This window comes from Ursus maritimus, unplaced genomic scaffold (assembly GCF_017311325.1).
Source record: "Ursus maritimus isolate PB19 unplaced genomic scaffold, ASM1731132v1 scaffold_18, whole genome shotgun sequence".
Classification (NCBI taxonomy): Eukaryota; Metazoa; Chordata; class Mammalia; order Carnivora; family Ursidae; genus Ursus; species Ursus maritimus.
This window is the reverse complement of record NW_024424230.1, coordinates 37,896,306-37,923,880: the sequence shown is the minus strand read 5'-3', so window position 1 is coordinate 37,923,880 and position 27,575 is coordinate 37,896,306. Positions and strand designations below refer to the sequence as shown.

At 34.9% G+C, this 27,575-nt stretch overlaps 1 protein-coding gene and 1 non-coding gene across 2 annotated transcripts in view; one reads left to right on the top strand and one right to left on the bottom strand.

Moving 5' to 3' along the window:
• Window positions 1-27,575, bottom strand: part of CCDC178 (coiled-coil domain containing 178) — a 403,099-nt gene that overhangs the window by 359,285 nt on the left and 16,239 nt on the right. The window contains 4 exon segments of the mRNA XM_040632379.1: window positions 3,754-3,872; window positions 15,685-15,873; window positions 15,925-16,162; window positions 16,645-16,968. Of these exon segments, the coding sequence (XP_040488313.1) occupies window positions 3,754-3,872; window positions 15,685-15,873; window positions 15,925-16,162; window positions 16,645-16,968 (870 nt within the window).
• Window positions 5,677-5,783, top strand: LOC121103288. Its single transcript, XR_005835446.1, has one exon. It is a non-coding gene; the product is annotated as a U6 spliceosomal RNA (small nuclear RNA).

Below are 27,575 nucleotides of genomic sequence, written 5' to 3'. Positions count from 1 at the left end.
ACTACATAAAGGGCTCTGTTCTATGTTCACTTATCTCCATTCCCTTCAGTCTTTCAAAATCTGCAACTTCAATGTATTTAGTTTTGCTTCCCTTAAGTAATCATACGTCTTCCTATTACTGTCTGGCCACATCCTATAGCTATTATCTTATACTAAGTTTTGCTTTGACTAACAATTCTTTTCAAATGAGCAATCTATACCAGCAGCCACAGTATTCTCACATCCTGATCTCTTCTTCAAACTGCAATTTCTATGCAACTTACATGGCTCTTTCCCTATGAGGAATTCCTGAATCTTTCAGACATCTGACTCTACCTGTCGCATTTTCTATCCCTTTATTAGTATCCAGCTGTGTCACATTTATCTGTTTCCCCATCCACCTTCCCCATGAAGTTCTGTATTCTTTATGGAGAGAAACTATGTTTAGTGCCTTAAAAAACTGTTGAATGAATGAACGAATGAATGAATGAATGAAAAAATCCCTCTTTTTTTTAACTTTATCATCCTGTAACCTGGCTTCTGGTCTCTCAACTTTATGAAATCTTCATTCACAAACCCCATTAATCAGTATATCCACTAACATCTGTGAAGGAGAAACTGATATAGATTCAGTCTTCCAAGTCTGGAAAAAATATGTGAGACAACTGTTTTCAGACGTTAGAAAATAGGACTGCTAGCCTTTGATTCCCGAGAAAGGAAAATTCATAAGGTTGAGCCCCGCAATCACCATGCTCTCTGCCAAGGGACAATTTTTCAACTACAATATACAGATCCGGGGGAAGAAAAGAGCACAGAAATCCTGCTGAGATAAGGGGCAAAGACTAGTACCATGGGTAATGGAGACAGAATCTTCAGGGCAGGGAACTCAAAAGGACATAGCCTGCAGAGAAGGGCCCCCAGAAATCCTTGTGAGAGTGCTCTCTGAACCTGTAGATAAGGGTTAAATGGTACGTGTACGCAGAGCAAAATTACCTGAAGGTTAACAGAGAACATATGCTATGGGATTGAGAAAGGAACAAAAACACTAGAGGTTGAGTGGTGTTGGTAAAAGAGTATTGGCGAGGGATGGGGAGAAAACCTTAGAAGTCCAGTACTGACAGAATGCAGAGATTTCATCAATGCCTCAAAAACACTCTCTTGTGCTACAGCTTAGAAGGAAGGACTATACATTAGAGTAAGAGCTCCTCTAGACCCACCGAAGAAAGTTTAAAATCAAGCTATAATATAATATGTGACAGAGACAGAATTTAGCGAAATAAGAGATTGGTAAATTTCTTGTGTGTGAATGAAAAACAGGAAAATGTGTTTTAAAAGTCTAGGAAAAAAAAAATCAATAGAAACTGAAACCAAGTTGGCCCAGAAGCTATATACAGAAAAGATTTTAAAGTAGCTATTATAAATATATTCAAAAAGGTAAAGAAAAAATATGTTCAAGTAATTAAAGGAAAATATGGCCTTAATAAGTGAACATATTGAAAACAATGAAACTATGAAAACTATGAAAATGAACCACATGGAAATTCTAGAAACGCAAATATGAAAATTTAAATTAACAAATATATTGGTTGGACTTAACAACAAATGGACAGGATAAAGACTCAGCGAATGTGTAGATGAATTGATAGAAATCATGCAATCTAAAGAACAAAAAGAAAAATGAAGAAAAAAGAACAGATCCTCAAAAAACTGAGTGACAAAAATCAAATAATCTACATGTATAAGGTTAAGGTTCTTCAAAAACAAGAAATTTGGAGTGAAAAATATTTGTGGAAATAATGGCCACGTTATTTCAAAATGTGATGAAAAAACACTTACTTAAATATCTAAGAAGCTCAGCAACTCCCAAACAATTAATATCAAGAGAACTAACTACATCTCAGAATATCACAGTCAACTTACTGAAAAACAATAATAAAAAGGAATTCTTTAAAGCAGCCAGAGAACAAAAGGGAACATGACATAAAGGGAACATGCATATGAATAAGTGCTACATTTCTCATCAGAAAAAAATGCAGGCCAAAATATAATAGAAAAATGTCTTTAAAATACAGGCAGGCAGGCAGGAAGGCAGAAAGGAAAGAAGGAAGGAAGGGAGGGAGGAGAAACATTAAAAAAAATAATAATAAATTAGACTTCATTAAAGACAAAATACTCAACTCCTCAAAAAGATATTTAAATGAATGAAAAGACAAGCAAGAGAATGGGAGGAAATATGATTGGAAAGTTAGAACATGATTGGAGAATTGAAACTTTTAGTCCCATTCCAGACCTCCAGGGGAGGGGGGGAGCTGCAGGTTGAATCAATTGCCAATGCCCAGTGATTTAATCAATCATGCCGATCTAAAGAAGACTCTATAAAAACCCAAAAGGATAGGGTTTGGAGATTCCAGGCTGGTGGACATGTGAAGATTTGGGGAGAGTGCAAACTCAAAGAGGGCATGGAAGATCTGTACCCTTTCCCCTACTTTTACTCTATACATCTCTTCCATCAAGCTGTTCCTGAGTTATACACTTTTCTAATAAACCAGTAATCTAGTAAGTAAAAATGTTTTTCTGAGTTCTGTGAGCCATTCTAGCAAACCCAAGGAGGGGGGTTCATTGGAACCTCTAACCTATAGTAGTTGGTCAGAAGCACAAGTGATAACCTGGGCCTTTGATTGGCCTCTGCAGTGGGGGGAGGGGAAGCCTCGTAGCACTAAGTCCTTAACTTGTGGGATCTGACTCTATTTCCAGGTAGACAATGTCAGAACTGAGTTGAATTGTAGGACCCTAGATCATATCCAAGAATTGCTTGATAGTGGGGAGATCCCATGCTCACACACTGGAATTGGGTACAGAACATTTTAATTACCTTAGGCTATCTCTGCTATTATTCTATATAGCCATTCTTTTTTGTTGTGTTGTGCCAATTGGTGTACAATTATATTTTATCTGGCCTGCAAGATTATACACTCCATATAAGGATCATTTCTTAAATAACTCTATATCCTACTAGCACATGTATATTCCAGTGTCTTAAATTAACTGTTTCACAAACCAATCATTTGATGTTTTAAAAAGTTTGTCCCAAACTAAGGCAATAAATCCTAAGCCAGGAGATTAAAATTCTAATCAACATTTCTGCTGGAGAGAAATAGATAAAGAATCAGAATGTCACCTTACCCCAATTTTATCCTGTCAAACTGAAAATCTCCAGAGCAGAAGTTTACCAAAATCAAGATTAGAATTTTTTGATTAATATAGAGTTCTTCACCAAAATAAGCTGAAAAGAAATAAGCATGAGTCCCTATACATGAAATCTATGCATTTTGTCATCTCTTTCTACCTCTTTCCATATACAATATCAGAAACACTTACAAGAGCTAATGTTTTATGGATTCTTAATTCTGAATTTCACATGATGAAAATATTAGTCCTGCTTCTTTTTTCTTCTAAGAAACATACCCTCAATGAACTGGAAAGGATCTAGCACCTGCTAGTCTTAGCATAAGCAATACAGAAAATGTTTATATTAAAAATTCAAATTTCTGAAATTATAAACAATTCTTATAGCCTAAATGTAATTAACAGTATATTATTAATAAAACAGATTATAATATTGTATTCTTAATATTATATATCATTACTATGTTAACTATTAGTGATATTTATAATTCATTTCTTAATAAAAATATAATATGGACATCACAAACTAATGCGCAAATGTAAATATAGCTTACAAAGATAACTATGTAACTTATACTCAGTCCTTACCTTCAGTATTTGTCATTTTATTTTCATGAAAAATTTCAATGTCTTCCTTAGGGGCACCAAATAGAACCAAAGCTTGTGATGTGGCATTGTCTTTTAAAAAGAAAACAAAAATTTCAGTGAGTAGTTAATATACATTTTTTAAATAAGCAAAATAATTCGTGAAACTATGTTGTAAAAGTATTGTCCTTGCAAAAGCAACTATAATTCAAATATTAACCAAAACCCACAGTAGAATGTATTTAAATGTTTTCTATGGTACTTCAGTTGGCTTAACTCTCAAAAGAAGGTATTCAAAATAGCATTCATCTATTAAAAGCAAACATCGAGAAACTGTCCAGAGTGGCATCACCAAAACAATGGAGTAGGAGACTCTAGTCTCCATCCTACAATAAAGTTCAATAATTAGATGGTTATGAACAGACAAAAATAGTTCTGGGAGAACTCAGGAATCCATTCAACAAATTCCAGCAACACAGTGGAACAAAAAAGCCCGTGAATAACCTCACAAAAAGGGAAGGGAGACAGTTTCATTTTGACTGCATCATCCCACTCACCAGGCCAACACTGCTCAGCACCAAGAGGGAACACTCTAGCTTGAAATAGTTTCCCTCATTGGCAAAGGAAGAACAGGGTGAAAGAACAGCTTCCCCACCCTTTTGGGACACTGCACAAAGGACCTGCTCTGGTTTCATCTTACCCAGAGACAAGCAAAGACAAGATTTACGGAAATGGCTTCGAAGAAGGAGGAAGGACAGAGGCTACCAATATAGTCATACAAAGAAAGTGATCACAATTCCCAGTGGCCTGCTCTGTGGAGGAACCCATGACTTTCGCCAGCAAAGTTTTTCTTCTAAAATGAAAGAAAAAGTGTTTCCAGACAAACACGAAGTGAGAGAATTTATCACCACCAGACCTGCCTTACAAGATATGCTGAAAGGCGGGGCGCCTGGGTGGCACAGCGGTTAAGCGCCTGCCTTCGGCTCAGGGCGTGATCCCGGAGTTGTGGGATCGAGCCCCACATCAGGCTCTTCCACTATGAGCCTGCTTCTTCCTCTCCCACTCCCCCTGCTTGTGTTCCCTCTCTCACTGGCTGTCTCTATCTCTGTTGAATAAATAAATAAAATCTTAAAAAAAAAAAAAAAGATATACTGAAAGGAGCTCTTCAAGCTGAAATGAAATGACTTTAATTAATAACATGAAAAGATTTGAAAAAATTAAACACGTCAGTAAAAATAAGTATCCGTCAACTTCAGAATACTCCAATACTATAATATAGTGGTGTGCTAATCACTTAACTCTAGTATATAGATTAAAGAAATGCGAAAAATAGCTACAGCTGCAATCACTAATGGATATACAATATAACAAGATGTAAATTGTGACACTCAGAAACATAAAAAGGAAAGAATAAAAGGGTAGAGTTTTTGAGTATGATTGAAGTTGTTAATCAGCTTAAAGTATACTATTATAACTACAAAATATTTTCTGTAAGCCCTAAGGTAACCAACCAGAAAGCAAAACCTACAGTAGATGCACAAGAGAAAAAGAAGGGAATGAGAGTATACCACTAGGGAAAATCATCAATTCATAAAGAAAGACAGGATGAAAGGAAGAAATGAACAAAAGAAATATAAAATGGACAGCAAATAATCAACAAGATGGCATTACTAAGTCCTTACCTACAATAATCATTTTAAATATAAATGGATTAAGTTCTTCAAACAAATGGCATAGAGTGGCTGAATGGAATTTTTTTTAAAAAGACCCAACTATATGCTACTAAAGACTTGTTTCAGATTTAAAGACACATAAAAGCTCAAAGTAAAGGGAGGGGAAAATATATTTCATGCAAATGGAAACAGAGATTAGAGGTAGCTATACTTCTATCAGACAAAATAATCCCACGTGTAATAGCATGAAAAAGTGCTTGCTTCCAGAGCACACATACTACAATTGCAACAATACAGAGAAGATTAGCATTGCCCCTGCACAAGGATGACACACAAATACAATAGCATGAAAAGAATAAAATACTTAGGAATAAATTTAACCAAGACAGTGAAAGATTTATACATCAAAAACTATAAGACACTGATGAAAGAAACTGAAGAACACAAATAAATGGAAAGATATCCTGTGCTCATGGATCAGCAGTGTAAATTTTGTTAAAATTCCATTCAATCAAACCCTATCAAAATCCAATGGCATTTCCCACAGAAACAGAAAAAAATCCTAAAATTCTTATGGATCCACAAAAGATCCTGCAGAACCAAAGCAATCATGAGGGGAAAAAAAGAACCATCACACTTCATTATTTCAAACTATATTACAGAGCTATAATAATCAAGAAAGTATGGTACTGGCATAAAAACATACACAAAAATCAGTAGAATAGAATAGAGAGCCCAGGAAAAAAGCTCACTCTGGTGTTAGTGGAACCCAAGCAGGCCAGCTCCCTCGGGGGAGGGGGGGGCAATGATTATAAGGAAACTGGACTTGAGAAAAGAGTGGGAAACATGAATGAGATTCTTGACATAGAGATAAAGAATAACATACCAGAGAAAAAGAGCTCAAAAAATGAAATGAAAAAAATACTTGATGAAAGGAATAGCAGGATGGCAGAAGCAGAGGAATGAATTACAACACAGAGTAACGGAAAGTAATCAAGTTGAACAAAAGAGAGAAAAAAAGAATTACACAAAATGAAAATAGATTTAGAGAACTCAGTGACTCCATCAATCATAATTAATAACATTTGTATTATAGGAGTCCCAGAAGAAGAGAAAGAAAAGGGAGCAGAAAACTTTAAGAAATAATAGCTGAAAACATCCCTAATCTGGGAAAGTAAACAGATATCCAGATTCAGGAGGCACAGAGAACTCCCATCAAAATCAATAAAAGCAGACCCACACTACAACATAATGTAATTAAACTTGCTAAATACAATGATACAGAAAAATATCTTAAGATCAGCAACACAAAAGAAGTTATTAACTTATAAGAGAAAACCCATAAGGCTAGCAGGAGATGTTTCAGCAGAAAATTTGCAAGCCAGAAGAGAGTAGTACAATATATGCAAAGTGCTGAATAGGAAAAATCTGCAGCCAAGAATACTCTATCCAGCAAGGATCATTCAGAATAGAAAGAGAGATACAGTTTCCCAAACAAAAACTAAAGGGGTTCGTAACTACTAAACCAACCCTGCAAGATCTCTAAAAGGGGACTCTTTTAGTGGAAAGGAGAGACCAAAAGTGACAGTACAAAGGAGGAAACACAAAAACAGTGAAAACGAAAAGTTTCTGTAAAAAATCAATCAAGGAGCTCACAAAGAAAAGGACATAAAATATGACACCATATACCTAAAACACGGGAAGCAGAGTAAAGAATGGGTTCAAACTTGAGCGATCATCAACTTGATATAGACTGCTGTATGCAGAGGAGGTTATATAGAACCCTAATGATAACCATATATCAAAAACCAGTAATAAACAGGCAAAGAACAAAGAGAAAGAAATCCAAATATTTAACTAAAGAAAAACAACAAAACATGAAAGAGAAAAAGACAAGAAAGGTACAGAGAAAATCTATAAAAACAACCACAAGTAACAAAATGCCAATAAATACATATCAATAATTACTCTGAATGTAAATGGACTAAACACTCCAATCAAAGGCACAGGGTGAAGAATGAAAAAAAAAGTAAGACCCATCCATATGCTGCCTATAAGAGACTCATTTTAGACCCAAAGACATTTGAAGATTGAAAGTGAGGGGATGGAGAAACATCTATCACACAAATGGATGTCAAAACAAAGCAGGAGTAGCAATACTTATTTCACCAAAATAGACTTTAAAACAAATACTGTAACAAGAGACAAAGGATACTATATCATAATAGAGGGGACAATACAATATGAAGACGTAACAATTGTAAATATCTATGTACCCAACATAGGAGCACTCAAATACATAAACAGTTAATAACAAATATAAAGGAACTAATTGATAATAATATAATAATAGTACGGTACATTAACACCCCACTTACATCAATGGAAAGATCATCTAAACAGAAAATCAACAAGAAAACAAAGGCTTCGAATGATACATAAGAATGGATAGATTTAACAGATATGTTCAGAACATTCCATCCTAAAACAGCAGAATATACATTCTTTTCAAGTGCACATGAACATTCTCCAGAATAGATCAAATAATAGCCCATAAAACCAGCCTCAACAAAATCAAGAAGATCAAAGTCATACCATGTATCTTCTCTGACCACAAGGCTATGAACCTAAAGTCACCTACAACAATGAAGATCGAAGTCATACCATGCAATTTCTCTGACCACAAGGCTATGAATCTAAAGTCACCTACAACAAGAAATCTGAAAAGACCACAAATGCGTGGAGGTTACATAACACGCCACTAAACAATAAATACTTTAAGCAGGAAATAAAAAAAGAAATAAGAAAGTACATGGAAACAAATGAAAATGAAAACACAATGGCCTAAAACCTTTGAGATGCAACAAAAGCAGTTCTAAGAGGGAAGTTTATAGCAATATAGGCCTACCTCAAGAAGCAAGAAAAAAAAAATTAAATAAACAACCTAAACTTACAAGCTGTGAAAGAACAACAAACAAAACCTAAAATCAGCAAAATGAAGGAAATAATAAACAGTGGAGAGAAAAATGATATAGAAACTAAAAAGACAATAAAACAAATCAATAAAACCAGGAACTGGTTCTTTGAAAAAATTAATAGAATTGATAAACTTCTAGCAAGACTTATCAAAAAGAAAAGAGAAAGGATCAAAGTCACAAATGAGAGAGGAAAAATAACAACCCACACCACAGAAATACAAAAAATATAAGAGAATATTATGAAAATCTAGATACCAATTGGACAACCTAGAAGATATAAATTCCCAGAAACATATAAACTACCAAAACTGAAATAGGAAGAAATAGAAAATTTGAACAGACTGATACCAGCAAAGAAACTGAATCAGTAATCAAAAACTCCCAACAAACAAAAGTCCAGGACCAAATGGCTTCACGGGCAAATTCTGCCAAACATTTAAAGAAGAGTTAATACCTATTCTCAAACTTTTCCAAAAAACAGAAAAGAAAGGAACACTTCCAAATTCATTCTATAAGGCCAGCATTATACTGATACCAAAATCAGATGAAAACACCACTAAAAAAGAGAACTATAGGCCAATATTCCTGATGAACACAGATGCAAAAACTGTCAATAAACTACTAGGAAACTGAATTCAACAATACATGAAAAAAATCATTCACCACAATCAGATAGGCTTTATTTTTGGGATGCAAAGGAGAAAGGATAAAAACCATATGATCATTTCAATAGATGCAGAAAAAGCATTTGACAAAGCACAACATCCAGTCACGAAAAAAACCATCAACAACGTAGGTCTAGAGGGAACACACCTCAACATCATAAAGGCCATATATGAAAAACCCACAGCAGACATCATTCTCAATGGAGAAAAACTGAGAGCTTTCCCCCTAAGGTCGGGAACAACACAAGGATGTTCACTCTCACTAACTACTTCTATTCAACACAATATTGGAAGCTGTAGCCACAGCAAGTCAGTAAAGTCTCAGGAAAAAATCATAATGGATGTACAAAATCAATGTACAGAAATCTGTTGCATTCTATACACCAATAATGAAGCAGCAGAAAGAGAAAAATTAAAAAAACAATCCCATTTACAAGTGCACCAAAAACACAAGCAGTAATTTCTTTGATATCAGCTGTAGCAACTTTTTTCTAGATATTTCTCCTGAGGAAAGAGGAACAAAAGCAGAAATAAACTACTGGGACTACTTCAAAATGAAAAGCTTCTGCACAGCAAAGGATACAATCAACAAAACTAAAAGGCAACATACTGAATGGGAGAAGATATTTACAAATGACATATCTGATAAAGGGTTTGTATGCAAAATATATAAAGATCTAATAAATTCCAACACCCAAAAATAATTATCCAATTAATAAATGGACAGAAGACATGAATAGATATTTGTCCAAAGAAGACATACAGATGGCCAACAGACACATGAAAAGATGCTCAACATCACTGATCATCAGGGAAATGCAAATCAAACCTACAGTGAGATATCACCTCACACCTGTCTGGCTAAAATCAAAGACAAGAAACAATAGGTGTTAACAAAGATATGGAGAAAGAGGAACCCTCATGCACTATTGGTGGGAATGCAAACTGGTGCAGCCACTATGGAAAATAGTATGGAGGTTCCTAAAAAAGTTAAAAATAGAACTACCCTACGATCCAGCAACTTCACTACTGGGAATTTACCCAAAGAATACAAAAACACTAATTTAAAGGGATACATGCACCCCTGTGCTTATAGCAACATTATTTACAATAGTCAAGATATGGAAGCAGCCAAATTGTTCATCAACTGACGAATGGATAAAGAAGATGTGCTATACAGTCAGCCATAAATACCATTACTCTATTATATTATAATACTATTCAGCCCTAAAAATAATGAAATCTTGCCATATGCAACAACATGGATGGAGCTAGAGAGTATAATGCTAAGGAAATAAGTAGTCAGAAAAACACAAATACCATATGATTTCCTTCATATGTGGAATTTAGGAAACTAAACAAATGAGCAAAGGGAAAAAGAGAAAGAGAGACAAAGAAACAGACTCTCAATTATGGAGAACAAACTGATGGTTATCAGAGACTATGGGGGGATTAAATAGGTGATGGGGATTAAGGAGGGCACTCATGATGAGCACTGGTTGATACATGGAATTCTTGAATCATTATATTGTACACCTGAAACTATATAACACTGTAAATAAAATAAAAGTTACACTTAAATAAAAATAAACCAAAGAAGATTTATCACTTTCATAAATAAATAAATAGTGCTAGGAAAACCAGACATTCACATGCAAAGGAATGAGACCAGTCACCTATATTACACAACTTACAATAATTAACTTGGAATGGATTAAACACTCAAATGTAAGATCGGAAACCATAAAACTCCTAAAAGAATATATGGAGAAAAAATTCCTTGACATTGGAATTGACATCTTCTAAGGATTCTCTCAATATGACACCAAAAACCAAAAGCACAACCAACCAAAACTAAAATCAGTAAGTGGCACTACATCAAGCTTAAAAGCTTCTGCACACCAAAAAACAAAATACAATATAATGAAAAAGCAACCTATAGAATGGGAGAAAATATTTACATACCATCTATCTGATAAGTCATTAATATCTAAAATATATAAGGAAATTATACAACTCAATTACATAAAAACAAATAATTTTAAAATGACAAAGGTCCTAAGTAGACATTGTTCCAAAGAAGACGTACAAATGGACGACAAGTACATGACAAGGTATTCAACATCACTAATCATCAGGGAAATACACATCACCACCATGAGATATCATCTCATATCTGTTACAGCAGCTATTATCAAAAAAGACAAGAGATGCCAAATGTAGAGGTAAGGGAAATCCTCATGTACTCTTGGTGCAAATATAAATTTATACTGCCATAGCCATTACAGAAAACAGTACCCAGAAGTGAAAAACAGAACTTCCATGTGATGTAGCAATCCCATTTCTGGTTATATATCTAAAGGAAATGAAATCACTATCTCAAAGAGATATCAGTACCCTCATGGTCACTACAGCATTACGACAATAGCAACTTAAGTATCCATATATAGATATATATGTACACACATACACTATATATACACTATATATACACCATATATATATATATATATATATATAACATATAAATGACACAATGGGCTATTGTTCAACCATAAAAAAGAAAATCCTGTCATTTGAAACAACATGAATGGACCTTAAGGGAATTACACTGAATGAAATAAGACAGAGAAAGACAAAACCAAATGATCTCACTTGTATGTAGTATCTAAAAAAGCCACCAAACTCATAGAAACAGAGAGTGGAACAGCAGTTGCCACGGGCTGGGAAGTGGGGGAAATGAGATGTTGAGTCAAAGGAAACAAACTTCCAGTTGTAAGAAGAATAAGTTTATATAAAATACAGCATGGTGATTATAGTAACTAAGTTGCTATGAAAGATTCTACATGTTCTCACCATAACAACAACAACAACAAAATGGTAATTATGTAAACTTAAGTATGTGTTCAATAATCTTACTGTGGTAAACATCTCACAATATGCACATGTAACAAATCATCAAAACATATGTTGTGTAAGTGTAACATGTACAATGTGGTAAATTTTAACTCAATGAAAATGTAGGTCCACAAAAAAAAATTTTCTGAGAATATTTGTGATATCTTTACTCCTAAGAGCGGAAATTGGAAACAATCTCAATGCCCATCAATAGAAAATTAAATTTTAAAAAATACAGTGCAGTGAAATAGTATAATGCTACTAAACTTCAAATACATGGAATAACATTGATATATCTCAAAAATACACTGAGCAAAAATAATCAGAGACAAAAAAATGGATATTTTATAGTTCCATTATTATGAAGTTCAAAAAAACCAAAACTAAACTATTGTGATAGATACCAAATACTGATTGCCTATAGTAGGTGAGAAACTTTCTGGGGTAATGAAAATTTTTTTATCCCAAAATGGGCAGTGGTTCTACATTTATCATGTATACGTTTATCCAAATACATTCAATTACAAATTTAAAGCTTGAGCATTTCACTACACGTAAATTATGAAATAGGAAATACAATGTTTATTCTAATGGCATTAAATATTTTGATAGATTATATAAATATAAATAAATATAAGATTTAAAAACTTGTAGGATATCTTATGCTAATATTTAATAACCATTACAAGTAGGGTATTTATATTCCAAAACCCCACTACAGAATGAAATGAGGCTAAAGCAAATTCTTAGCAAAACATAAAAGATATGAGTATTGTAAAAGTAAAAATATGATAGAAGATAGCACTAGCCAAATAACTATAATATATATGAATGATCTAAATTTATCCAAAAAGAATAACCAAATAAGAATTATACAGAAAAACTGTAAACAAATACTTTTTTTTACTAAGAAAACTTTTTGTGATCAAATTATAAAGGTATGTTTCTGCATAGAATTGCACATGATGACTTTAAGACCAAAATTATTATTAGAAATAAAGGATACTTTATACTGGTAAGAAGGTCAATCCATCAGTAAGCTGTAACAATCATAAACATATACAAACTTAACAGAGCCTCAAGATGAAGTTAAAGCTGACATAATTGAAGGAAGAAATAGACAATTCGACAATAGTGGGAGACTTCAACTGCCTAATTTAAATAATGGATGAAACAACTAGATAGAAGATAGACAAGTAAAGAGTTTTGAAAACATGATAAACCAACTATACCTAAGAAACAACTACATAGTACTTCACTAAGAGCAGAAAATACATTTTTCTCAAGTGCATATGAAACATTCTCTATAATAGAGCACATATGATGCCATAAATAAGTTCCAATACATTTGAATGGTGTTGAAATCATACAAAGTATCTCCTTTGACTACTACAATGTTAAAAATAGAAATCGGTAACCAAAGAAAATTTGGGAAATTTTCAAATATGTGAACTTTAAACACAATCCTAAATAAATAATGGGTCAAAAAAGACATCACAAGGGAAATTAGAAAATACTTTGAGATGAATGAAAACAAAAAGACAACACAACTAGACACATAATTAGTTTAGTAAAATCAGTGACCAGAGGGAAATACATAGCTATATATTCCCATATGAAATAAAAGAACTTTTGTCACATCCTAAGAAAAAGAGCAAACTAAATCCAGAGAGAAAGAGAAATATTAGGAAATAAATCCTCACAAAATACTAGCCAAATCCAACAGCATGAAAAAAAGGATTATGCAGCATACCCAAGTGAGATTATCCTAGAAATGTTCCAACATATGAAAATCAATGAATGCAATAAGAATAAAGGGAAGAAACCACATAAGCATTCAATAGATGCAAAAAAAGTATTTGACAAAATTCAATCCCATTCATGGTAAACACACACAACAAAACAGGAATAGAGAGAAACGTTTTCAACAGGATAATCTTTGCGAAAAACCCCCAGCAAACATCACAATTTATGGTAAAAAAGTAAAAGTTTCCCTTTAAGATCAGGAAACAGACAAGCATATCTATACTTTGCCACTTCTTTTCAATATTGTTCTGGAGATTCTAGCCACAGTAATTAGACCAATAAATAAATAAATAAATAAAAAGCATCAAAAAGATACTTTTTGATTGGTAATAAAATTAACAGAAGTGCAAGACTTCTTCACTAAAATCTACAAAACATTGTTGAAAAAAAAATTAATGCCTAAGTAAATACAAAGGTACTCTGTATGAGTATTCTGGAAGACATAATCTTGTTACGATGCCCAAATCCCTAAAATCGGTCCACAGATTCAATGTGATCCTAAAATTCACATGGAAATGCAAGGGACTCAGATTAGCCAAAAGGAACAGTGTTGGAGAAATCACACTTCTAGTTTTAAAAATTACTACAAAACTATAATACACAGTATGGTACTGGCATAAGAATAGACATGTAGATCAATGGAGTAGAACTGAGATTCATCAAATAAACCCGTATCTATGGTCTGTTGATTTTAACAAAGGTGGCAAGACTATTCAATTAGAAAAAAAAAAAGTCTCTTTTTCAACAGATGGTACTAGGACAACTGGAGATATACATGTAAAAAAATGAATTTTGACTCCTACCATAAATCATATGTAAGAATGAACTCAAATGCATCATAAACTTAAATGCAAGAGCTAATACTATAAAACTCCTGGAAGAAAACAAAGGTGTAAATATTTGTGACCTTGAGTTTCTTTGAAGTGACATCGAAGGAACAAGCAATTTTAAAAATTAGATAAACTGGCTTCATCTAATAAAATTTTTTGTCCTACAAAGAACAAAATCAAGAAGATAAAAATACAACCCTTACTATGGGTGAAAACATTTGCAAATCATGTATCCCGTAAAGATCTAGTTTCTGAAATACGTAAAGAATTTCTACAACTCAAGGTTTAAAAAAAAAAAAACCACCCAGTTTTAAAATGACAAAAGATTTAAAGACATTTCTCCAAAGATAAACCAATGGCCAGTGTGCACATACAGAGATCTCTCATTAGAGAAATGCAAATCAAAACCACAATGAAATGTCACTTCATGGCCAGTAATAATGACTTAAAAACAAACAAACAAACAAACAACAACAACGACAACAAAAACCCACAAGAAACACAATATAACAATCCCTGACAAGGGTGTGGAAAAACTGGAATCCTCATATACTGCCCGTTTGGAATGTAAAATACTGCAGCTGTTACAGAAAAAAATTTGGCAATTACTCAAAGTTAAACATCAAGTTACCAAACGACCCAGCAAGTCCAGTCCTAAGTGTTTTCCCAACAGAAATAAGAACATATGCCCCCATAAAAACTTGTACTCAAACACTCATAAAAACATTATTCACAACAGCCCCAAAGTGGAAACGCAAATATCCATCTAGTGATGATGAATAAACAATACATGGAATATTCATACTATGTAATATTATTCAGCAATAAAATGGAACCTTGACAAAATTCTAGGTTAATAGAAGACAGACACACAAAGCCCACTATTTCACGAATTCATTCATATGGAATGTCCAGAATGGTGTCCCATCCGGCCTCCCCCACCCCCACTGGCCAAATAAATTCCTGCTGTGAGGGCATTCGTTACCTCTGAAATCTTGAGATAAATACTGAAAGAAACGGCATCAGTGCTTATGCTGAGTGACGGCACCAAATGGTCCTAAAAAGCTGTGAGACTGCACCTCACTGTGCCCCAACAGTCTGCAGGTGCCCTGAGGGATATGTGAGAGCTCGGGGCCGCGCTCCATTGACCGCAAGGCGCAGGCGCCACTGGGAGGTCCGCCCACAACTTGTCCAGGAAGTTGTGTGGGGCTGGGAGCCCTCGTGCAAGACTTTGCGCTTGCGCGTCTCCACCACGACCTGGCTGGAGCGGCTGCTGTGGTTGAAAGGGTCCGTGAGCAGGATCTGCCGGTGGCCAAATACGCACTAGGGGAAAGCCTGACCGCCCTGTGGGACTTCATGCCGACGGTAAAGTAAAGGACTCCCTGAGGAGCAGTAGGCCTTCATGATAAACATGGAGGTGCCAGCCACCTGGGACTCCTTGAAGACGTGGCCCTCCTGCGGCCCCTGGAGCTCCACAGGTTGGATGGGCCCCCTGCGCCGGCGCCAGCTGTCAGTGCGCTGCAGGAAAGTGGTGCCACGCCAGGGCGTGGTCTGGATGGCGTCTTTATACAGCGTCACATCGCAGACGTCAAAGCACACGCCTTGCACTTTGTGCTAGCTTGGCAGCCCTTCTGGAATCCCGCCACCAGGGTATCCTTGATTTCACTGAGGTACTGTACAGTCCTGGTGATGTCGTTGAAGATGTTGGGCGGGTGCCAGCAGGCCCTAAGCACCAGATCTTGCGGGTCTGGGCCAATCTAGGCCAGGTGCCACTCATACTTTTAGGCCAGACAGTGGCCTGCTGCTTCAATTACTGGTGGGCCCACACCTCGCCCTGGTTACTGTCCTCTGCCAGGTGGTCGCGGAAGGGTCGCACCTTCATGTACAGCGGATTGTGCTGATTTGGGGATTTGGACAGGAAGCGCACCTTTGACTCTGGGTCGGATTTCTTGATAGGGGTGCAGGTGTGGTCCTCCTCCAGGTTCTTTAAGCAAATCTCCAGGTGCAGCTCACAGTCACCGGTGATTGTGGGATCCCAGGATACCCTGCTCAGTGATGCACTGCTCTGTGGGGTCCGGTTTGGCCAGCTGCCTCGGCCCCTCCACCAGCTTGGGTAGGTCTGCAGGGTTCTTGGCCTCCACCGTGAAAGTGATGACAAACCGTACGTTGAACTTCATCACCTGCGTGTTGTGGGTGTTCCCCAGGGTGGTGGTGGTACCAGTTTTCGGCAGGAATTGGTCAACGCACATCAGACCTATGATATTCCCACCAAGGCACACAGGTTTGTGGTTGCCAGGGGCTGGGTGGAGGGGGAATAGGAAGTAGCTGCTAATGGTGTAGGGCTTCTTATAGGGGTTATGAAAGTTTTCTAGAATTAAATAACGTTGATAGTTACACAACCTTGTGATTATACTAAAAACACTGAATTGTACACTTTAAACAGGTGAATTTTATGGTATGTGAATATAAGTTTTTAGAAGTTAAGCAATATTAACCCAGAACAGCATTTAGTAAGGTGCATGCTGAGTAAACTCTGATTCAGATGAGTCTGATTTGATAATCCAGCCCTTTTTATAATATCTATGCTATCTCAAGGGAAATTTGTAACTTTAAATAATTATATCAGAAAAGAAAAGATCTAAAAACTAGTGATGTAAGCATCCGGATTAAGAATATGTGAAAAAACAAACCCAAAGAAAGTAGAAGGAAGAGAAGGGGTAATAATATCTGAAATTAATAAAATAGAAAACAGACCACCAACAACAAAAAACTCTAGAGATAATTAAAAAGATCAGAAATTACCACTTTGAAGAGTTTAGCACAAATAAACACATCTGGCAAAATTGATCAAGACAAAAGAGAAGAGAAACAAATACAATATTATGAATATAAAGGAGGAATAACTGCGTGTAGAGATATAAAAGTAAAAGATATTAGCAGTGAGTATATTTTAAATTTAACCAAATGAACAAATTCTTAAAAAATTATAACTTGCCAATAGTGAATTAAGAGTAAACAGAAAGCCTAACTAGTCCTATAACCAGTAGTTAATATCAATAGTTTATGTCCCTAAAAATTAAGATGTAAGTTCAGCTAAACATTCAAGAAAATTAATTAAAATATTATTTTTTTCAGAGAGTAGAAAATGAAGAAACATTCCCTCAATCCAATTATGAAGTTATAAATACCTTGCTAACAAAAACAGACTAAAACAAGGTAAGTAAAAAAACTTAGGGACCGATGTTACTCCAGAGCATAGATGCAAAAATCCTAAACAAATGACTATTAAATCAAATCCAGCAATATAGTGAAAGAAAATTAAAAAAAATAAATTTCTCCCATGAATGAAAAGTTTAACAATTGAGAATCAATTTATGCAACTCATTAAAGATTAAAGAAGAAAAACTTAATCACAGAAAAATTTCAATAGATGTAGAAAAAACATTCATAAAATTCAATATGTGTTCATAATTTATAGTATGTTATAAAGATAACTTCAAAAATACCATCACGTTTAATGGTGAAGCATTAAAAGTCTCATTTTAAAAATCAGGAACAAGAAGATAAATGTGCATATTTTTATTGCTTCATTTAACGAGGTTCTGAAGGATCTAGACTAAGCAATAGAAGAGGGAAGGTGATAAAATTATAATGGGAAAAAAGTAAAAATCGAACCTCATTATTTTCAGATGATCTAACTTATTAGTGAATTAAGAAGACAGTTAAAATTGTAATATGAGGTTAAATGTATAAAACTATATATGTATAATATTAGCATGTTTATATATAATATACAAAACTAAATGTGATTTGGGAGAAGTGAGAGAACTCGGGGTTCTATTTCTTAATGTGGGTCATGAGTGCACAGATTTCAATTTTATCAGTGTTCTTTATAATTTACATATATGTTACAGGTATTTTTAATGTACAAAATATTTCCTATTCCAAAAAATAAGGCACTAATCTGTAGAAAAAAAATAGCACAGCCTCTCCCTCTTGTATGGAAAAGATATATTATGAAATACAAGAAATAGAAAAACTAATGCAGTATCAGTATCATAATTCAAATAAATATGTGATACTGCCATGAAATGCTGTTTTGTACTTACTGAAAATATTGCCTAAAAGTCACATTACAGGTGTAAGTTTGTAAAAAGGTACAGTTATTTGTAATAGAAATTATTATTCCAGAGCTATCCATTTGTAAACATGAGTCATGTGAAAATACTTTTGGTCAGCATATTTAATATCTGGCTGTGACTGTACAGAACAATTTGGAAACGTTTAATAATTTGTTATTTATTTCAGCTGAGAGCACAGAATAATTATCCAATTCTGTATGTTTATTGATAGTATAATAAGAATTTTAATATGACCACGGTAGTTTCATGATGATTGACACAACATAAGGAAAGGATTTATTTTTGATGTTAAGAAAAGTATTATGGTGAATATCATCTGGCAGAAGTTAATAAATAAGACCTCACACTGTGTTCTTATGATATTAATGACAGAGTTAATGACAAACATTTTCAAAGGTTGGTACATAATTAGGTTCAGTACATCATCCAGCAAAGATTGCTTTGGGCTTAAAAGTTTGAAATCTGTCAAGACATAGCAATAAACACTGAGGTCTGATAAATTTCTATAGTTTGAACATAGATATCTCAATGCTTTGTTTGATGAGCTAAATATTCTCTGTAGTGTTGGTTGGTTTACACAGAGGATGGGGAGCTTAATGATGGTATGACGCCAAAGAGATAGAAGTTAATTTTAATCGGTAATCAGTATTTGTGCCAGCATTCCAAATATTAGTTCTAATGTCATTTAAATACAAATATTCTAAACTTACTAAGCAAATACCAAAAGACAATTGATTAACTTTATCATTTTACAATTCATATGCATGTACAGAAATAATCTATATCATAGAACACTCATATTCCATCAAATAAAATAATGTGGTATGTGGTTATATTTGTGTGTATCTCTCCATTGTGTAGACTAAAGACAGGTGGCCTGCCTTAAAAATATGATTAACGTTCTCCTGATGTATCACATATAGGAGTTTTTGCTTGAAAATCAGGGTAGACTAGTCAGTTTCTGTTGCAATACAAAATAAATATACTTTGTCAGGTCATTCAAAGGGAAGCCATCCGCTTAGATCTCAAGTGTCTTGGAACAAACTATTAGTTTTTAATTAATATTGTAATCCAAAAAGTTTGAAAAGTTCTTTTCAAGTATTTAAACAAGAGATATGTACAAGTATGATTTGATTATCTTCTTCCCAAATTGTATCTTTGGGAAAATTGTTTTAAGTGAATAACCTGGTCCATATTGCTAATCTGAGATGGAAATCAGTTTCCAAAAATGAAAATCTTTTGCTTAAACTGCAATACATAAACTCTATGACAGTGAAAAGACATGATTTTTTTTCAACTAATACTGGTACAGTGAATAAAGAGCTAAAAACCAAAGTTACTGAAATACTGTGAAAGTGAAATGTGGTGATGAATACTAAAATCGTACTCAAGATTGATAATTCTACATGAAATCCCTAGTGCAATGTCCTCAACCATGTTTGGAATTCTAAATGATTGCTTTCTTCTGTAACCCCTGGTAGCTGGATTAAAATAATAGTCCCAATAAGTTTTTCCTCCCAGTGTTCACCTTTATGTCCAATGTGACTTTATACTATCCATCATCAAAAGATAGACTTTAGCCCCTTGCTTCTTGACTCTGGGCTGGTCCTGTGACCTGCTTTGGCCAATAAAATACAACAAATAGTAGTGTGGCAGTTTTGAGCCTTGATCTCAAGAAGCCTTGTGAGCTTCTGTTCCTTCTCTCAAGCCATGAGATCAAAGCCAGTGGAAGACTAGGAGAGACACCATAGTGCAGAAATGAATCAGCCCAGTTTTCCCAGCCAAGGACATCAGCCTGTGAAAGATCAAACCCCAAATGAGCAGAATTAGTAGCCGTGATTAGTTGACTTGTGCAGATGTATGAGTGAGCCATCCTGAGTCCACCTGAGATTAGCAGAACCATCCAGCACACTCCTGCATAGGTAAACTAAAATGAATATTTATGATGCTGTATGCATCTGCATTTTTTGGTTGGTTATTATGTAGCATTAGTACATCAGGGATAACTTGACTATCAATGAACTACACAGACTATTGTTCCCAGGTAAACTACTCAAGGCAAAATTGTATACCAAGGATTGGCAGATGTTTTCTATAAAGGATCAGATAGTAAAAAATTTAGGTTTTGTGGGCCATATGCAATCTCTGTTGCATAGTCCTCTTTGTTTCTTTTTTTCCCTCTTTTCTTTTCTTTTCTTTCTTTCTTTTTTTTTTTTTACAGCTCTTTAGAAATGTGAAACCATTTTTAGCATTTAAGCTGTGGAAAAAGGGCTGCTGTCCAAATTTGGCCCATGGGCTGTAATTTGCTGACATCTGTTCTATATCATGCAAAGACATGATATTGGTAACAAAATGCAGAGTAAAAGATGTTTGGACTCAGAATGCAAAGTAATGCAATAAAATCTAATACAATTTACAAGATAGAATTATCAAGTATTTTCATTTTTAACTTTGTGTTGTCTTCAGTGGGTGCTGGTAAAATTTTAATAACTAGCTGTTGTTATCAACCAGTTTCAAGCAATCAGTGGAGCAGAATTGAGATAAAAGTGATTGGCTCAGATGAGACAGTAAGAGCTGGCTTTGTTGTACTACCTATACATTGTATTGCCTACACTTTACTTCAGTAGTAATTATAAAAGAAATTAATTATAATCCAGACAGGGGTTTTCCTTAAACTGACTTACTCCTTTCATTTACCTCACCTTCATAGTCCCAGTAAGGTTTGTTGTGTGACCCTTTGTCCTGGAGAAGACTACTATCTTTGTAGCTTACCTTCTATGATTTACTTAATTGTATTTACTGATGACCTAGTTTCAAAGAAAAATCACTTAATGATAAACTTACTTTTCTTGGCTTGATCACCTTCAATGTTAGAACAGGAAATTGTCTTTTCAGGCATGGTTATTTACAATATTTTGAAACCTAATTAGAAAGAAAGATCTTTAAATATCATGAATCAAAAGTAGTATATATTTAAATTCTCTAAAAATTGTCAATTCAAGAACTGATAGTGTCAGGATAGGTTTCGAATATTAGATATATAAAAATCAATACTAAATTATGTTAAAAATTTAAGGAAATCCAACAGTATACTCTTCTTCCAATGAGAACTATTATGATCCTTTTTGGGAACACCAAATATAAAAATCCTCATTAAAAAGGAACCTTAGATCCTCTGCTTTGCTGGTAACTTAAACAGACGTCTGGCTTAGAGACTAGATATTTTAGCATTTATCATTGTAACTGTGGACTCTAAGCCCTATGGAGATTCTGGAAGCTATAATGCTTCATTTCCTATGATAAAGTTAAACCTTACCATTCTCTCTTCTTCACTTCTCCTCAGTTCCTTTTTTAAACATTTTATTATGGAGAAAGTCAAATATATACAAAGGTGAGAGAAAGTATAACGGATCTCTATGTGTCCTTCAACCAGTTTCAACTAGTGGTCAATATGAATTCTGTATACCCATCCACTGCCCTGTCTAACCTACCCTGTTCACAGTTAAGCAAATTTCAAATGTAGTATTGCATTTGTAAATATTTCAAGAATTTGTAAAACATAGCAATAATACCAATAATATAATTAAGACTTCTGATGATAATACTGTCTTAATATCACTAAACATACAGTCAGTATTTACATTTCTTTCATTGTCTTATATTTTTCACTGATTTTAAAAGTTTTTCAGAGTAATGATATACATTCAACTGAAATGTTTTTTAATTCCCTTTAATCTATAAGTTCTTTTTAATTCTCTTTATGTTTCTTTTCTCTATAATTTATTAATGTAGAAATCAAATATTTTGTCCTTTAGAGTTTTGACATTGCTGACATCCTTATATTTAACAAGTTACTATGCAGTAATTCCTATAAATCAGCATTTATTAGAAATTTAAGCTACTGAATGGAAAGACTGTGATTCTATAACATAGAACTAATAGCTACCTCTTCTAATTTGTAGACCTAAAATATCATAGAGTTTAGAGATTAGAAATCACCTAGTTCATTTTTTTATTTTACAAATAAGGAAATCCTTACTGAAATTAGTAAGTTCATTCAGTGTAAAAAGACAGCTTAGGGAAGAGTGCTATGAAAGAAAACCATGAATCCCAAGTCCAGTGCTCCTTTAAGTAAGCCAGTCTACTTCATCAAGACCAACTTATTAAAGGAAAGGAAGCTATAGAAAAGTGCATCATTAAATTTTACTTTATATCAACATTTAATTTTTTAATTCAATGAAGCTTATAGTTGAAACAGAATCATTTTCTCTTCTATACAAAATTACATGAAAAATATAAGAAGAAAATTGTTATAGTAATGTAGAAGTGGATAACTTGGAAAATGCTCTTACAAATTAATACTAACAAAAATATGGTTAAAACATTTTTTAAATCTTCAAGAAAGCATCTGAGAACTAACAAGGTAATCATAAAAACCTGGTCCCAGATCTAGTAGAATACAGAAATCCACAGAGGTGAGACCAGCATGTAAGGCCACTTTTCTCAAGGGCACTATCTGATGTGAGAGAGGCATCTGAGAGGCTGGGCAGTACTTGTAACAGCCACAGGAAACTTTGGAAATAAAAGATAGAATCCAAATTCTGTCAAGTGTAGGTGCCCTGGAAAATTAACCCATTCCTAGGATTGAGACCCCAGAAGTCTATATCTTAAGGAACAAAATGAAACAGAAGTAAAGCCAATGTGAAGACTGCCAATACTGAAGCCCAGTCACAGATCATCTGCGTGACTCAGAATCTCTCATAAGGAAAGTGAATTAAGGTGATTCTTGCCCAGCACAAAATCAAAAGGTAACTCCACACACAAAGAGACTAGATAATAGAAATCACCAGAAAAGGAAAGATAACAGAAACTGACCCAAAGGTACTCTAGATAATGAAGTTACCAGATATAAACCACCTAACTATGCTTAACATATTTATAAGTATAACATCAAATTTTAAAATTTCAGAAATAAAAATTATGCAAATTGATACTGCAGATTTGAAAAGAAGTCTGTCAGAAATACATGGACTGCAGACTGCTATATCTGCGATTCTAGATTTTTTTTTTTTTTTATTCAACAGAGACAGAGACAGCCAGCGAGAGAGGGAACACAAGCAGGGGAAGTGGGAGAGGAAGAAGCAGGCTCATAGCGGAGGAGCCTGATGTGGGGCTCGATCCCTTAATGCCAGGATCATGCCCTGAGCCAAAGGCAGACACTTAACTGCTGTGCCATCCAGGCACCCCCTATATCTGTGATTCTAAACTCACTGGTAAACTTAAAAGCAGGCATGACAAAGCTGAAGAAGGAATTAGTAAAACAAAGAAAAGAAGTTCAGGAAAAAAAAAATTATCTTGAATGAAGCATGCAGTAATAAAAAGATGGAAAATACAGAAGCAAGCATAAAAGTCAATGCTCTTGACCTCCACTTTTAGAAAGATGGAATGGGTGTACTTATCCCTATTCCCTCCCCTAAGTACCACAACAAGAAAAAAAAAACCTAGTCATAATCTATAAAAAAAACACAAGAAGACTTCAAAGGTGGAGAAATGGAAGGAAGAAGGCAGCCTGGATAGGCACCTTGGAACCAGAGGAACAATGAAGTGATGAGTTTCCAAGATTTTTAGTCTCAAATCCTAAACTTGAAGCTGAAGAAACCAGCAACCCAGAAATACCAGTGGGTGCAGATCAAATAAATCTCCAACAGAAGCCTATTCTCTCTAGCCAGGGGACCAGGAAAAGGGCAGCTTAGCAAGAGAATACATTTAGACACTAGCCTCTCTACTCCAGCCAAACACCAGAGAAAAAAATGTGGCCCCTCAGAGGTGCTGTGAGGAGCCTAGACTATTTCCATCCTTGGTAGTTGGTTATGAGGAACCCCAGTCTCCCTGCTGGGGTAATGTCAGAGGAAGCCAAATAGGAATACAGGACTTTCATCCTAATGGTTGGAATCAATCTTCTCCCCTTTCATTGTCAGTGAATGTTGTTTGGGGAGCCTAGACCTCCACACATCCCAATAGCAATAATGAAGTACTGGGGCAGTGTCCAAGCAGGCTTAATGGTGAATCACGACTCTCACCACAACTCAGCAGGCATGAAGCTACACAGTTTACATGGGTTCAGTGGAGGTCACATGGGAAGCAGTAACTAGGCACGCCTACCTCTCCCAGCTAAGGTATCAGTGGAGGCCTAATAGGGAGCTGGAACCCCCAACCCTGCCCAGCAATAAGAAGTGGAAATTGAACCACAGTGACCTATCTATATACCTATCAAAATAGCTAAAACAAACAAACAAAAAAGTAGTTTTAACACCCAATAGTGGCCAAGATGTGAAGGAACTGGGTCACCCATACATTGCTGGTTAGAATGTAAAATGATAAAGCTACTTTGGAAAATAGTTTGGCAATTCTTCTTAAAACTAAAAACTGACTTACCAATATGACCTAGCAGTTGCAACATATATCTTGAATGTGTACTCCAGAGACATAAAGATTTATTTTCACTCAGAAACTTGTACGTAATATTCTTAGGACCTTTGTTTATACCACTAAAACTTAGGGGACAGCAACATGCAAACGAATGAAACCGAACCACTTTCTTAATACCATACATAAAAATGGATTCAATACAATACACTTTCTTAACACCATACATAAAAATAAATCCAAAATGGATTAGAGGCCTAAATGTGAGATATGAAACCATAAAAATCCTGGAGGAGAACACAAGCAGTAACTTTGACATTGGCTCTAGCAACATCTTTTTAGATAGGCCTCCCAAGGCAAGGGAAACAAAAGCAAAAACAGACTAACCAAAACCTGCACGCTACCCAAATTTCCTTCAGTGGGTGAATGGGTTTTGAAACAAATGATAGATATACCACAGAATATAACCCCACAATAAAAAGGAACAGACTATTGGTACGTGCAACAACTTGGATAAACCCCAAATTAGTTATGCTAACTGAAAAAAAAGCCCATCTCAAAAGGTTATATATTGTAGAATTTCATTTTATTCATGAAATAATGGATTTATATAGAGATTGAGAACAGATCAGTGGTTGCCTGGGGCTAGAGGTGGTTGAAGGGTAACAGTAGGGAGTGTTATGATAATATACAGTTAAGTATCTTGATTGTGGTGGTGCTTACACAAAGCTACACATGTGATAAAATTCCATAGAGCTATACACCTACACCAGACTAAGTGCATGTATTACTGGTGAGATCTGAATAAGCTCTATGGTTTGTGCTTTTGCTATTGTACTATCATTAATTATGATGTTAACATTGGGGAATGATGGCTGAAACAAGCACAAAACCTTCCTGTATATTTTTTTTGCAACTTCCTATGATTCTATAATTGTTTTGAAATAGAAAGCTTAAAATAAATGAACTGATAAAGGGAAAGAAAAAATGTGATTCCTACAAAATCCCCATGCTTGTATAAATTAAGAAATAAATTACAAATGACCCATATAGAAGAATGCATCACCATGGAACTTAGAAAAAATTTTGGACAATTATCATTAATATAAACACAACATATCGTGTGGGACACAACCAGAGCTGTAACTGGAGGAGATAGTGTGGAGTTGGGAGAGTGTCTAATTTAAGCAATATTCTAAGGAGAAGTCCTCTTTCAGAAAGTGACATCTGATTGTAATAAACTGAGAGAGTGTGCCAAAAGAATTTAGGGAGGAGTTACCCAGGAAGAGCTGCAAAGGTCCAAAAGGCAGGAATAAGTTTAGAATGAACCAGAAATGGTAATTTAGATAGTTATTAACTCTAGAACCAGTCCTAATGCAAAAGGGTAAATTAACAACCACAATAAGATCTATAGCATTTCAGCTAATTTTTATCCAAAGCGTTCATTCGTCTTGGACCTGGTCACTGCTTAGAACCCTCAAGCTGTTTCCATCACCATGGCAGGCTAGCTTGTTCACTTGCCAATCGAGTAAAATTGCAGGTCCTTCACAGGTTTTGCCAGAAAGCTGGCTGTTAAAATTTTCGTTAATTTTGCAAGCCAATTGAGGCTGTGTAGAAGCTTGAAATCAACCGTGTTGAGAAGATTTATACCATGGAAATCAGCAAATACCAGAAAGGTTTTGTTTTTTGTGTTCGTTTTAAAAGGTGGTTGCTAAACATTTATCCATATACTACCACCAAAGAAAGATTCCTGAGAAAATAGGACATGAGCTACATCATTAGATAGAATATAACGCTACTGGAAGAGAAAATGAGAGAATTACAGTTTGGTGACTGAAATGGGGTAGGTTATCAGAGCTGGAGTGAGGTCCACTTAGAGTAAAATGAATAGAGAATTTGGTTCTCTAAATGGGGGTATGAGGAGTAGAGTCCTACGAATGAAATGGTAGGTAAGGAGAAATATTTTCAGGCTGAAAAAGTTTAGACATGAGTTGTTTCAAACCTTATTTCTTTAAAACTCTATTTCCAATTTCTCTCTTTTGAAAGATACCACCTCCTACCTCAGAGAGGAAATAGCAGGAATTGGATTTAAATTCTAATTTCCTATCACCAAACCCACAAACCAAACACATCTGTGCCTTTCATGGCCTCCTTCTGTTCTGACAATGTGGGAGTATCCCTCTACTTGTTTGTCTTATCCCTCCACTTGTGCTGGAGAGTTCATAACGTCCTCCCTCTTGATTTATTACTTCCAATTACAATTTCAAAATTCTTACCTTCCTAGAATTCTCTTTTATGCTCTATTCTAAAAACAATTGTGTATCTTGACATTCATGAAGCCACACATTTCTTGGTTCAACCCCCTCCCAATAAATAGAAATGCCTTTCTTTCCATAGTTATGATTCC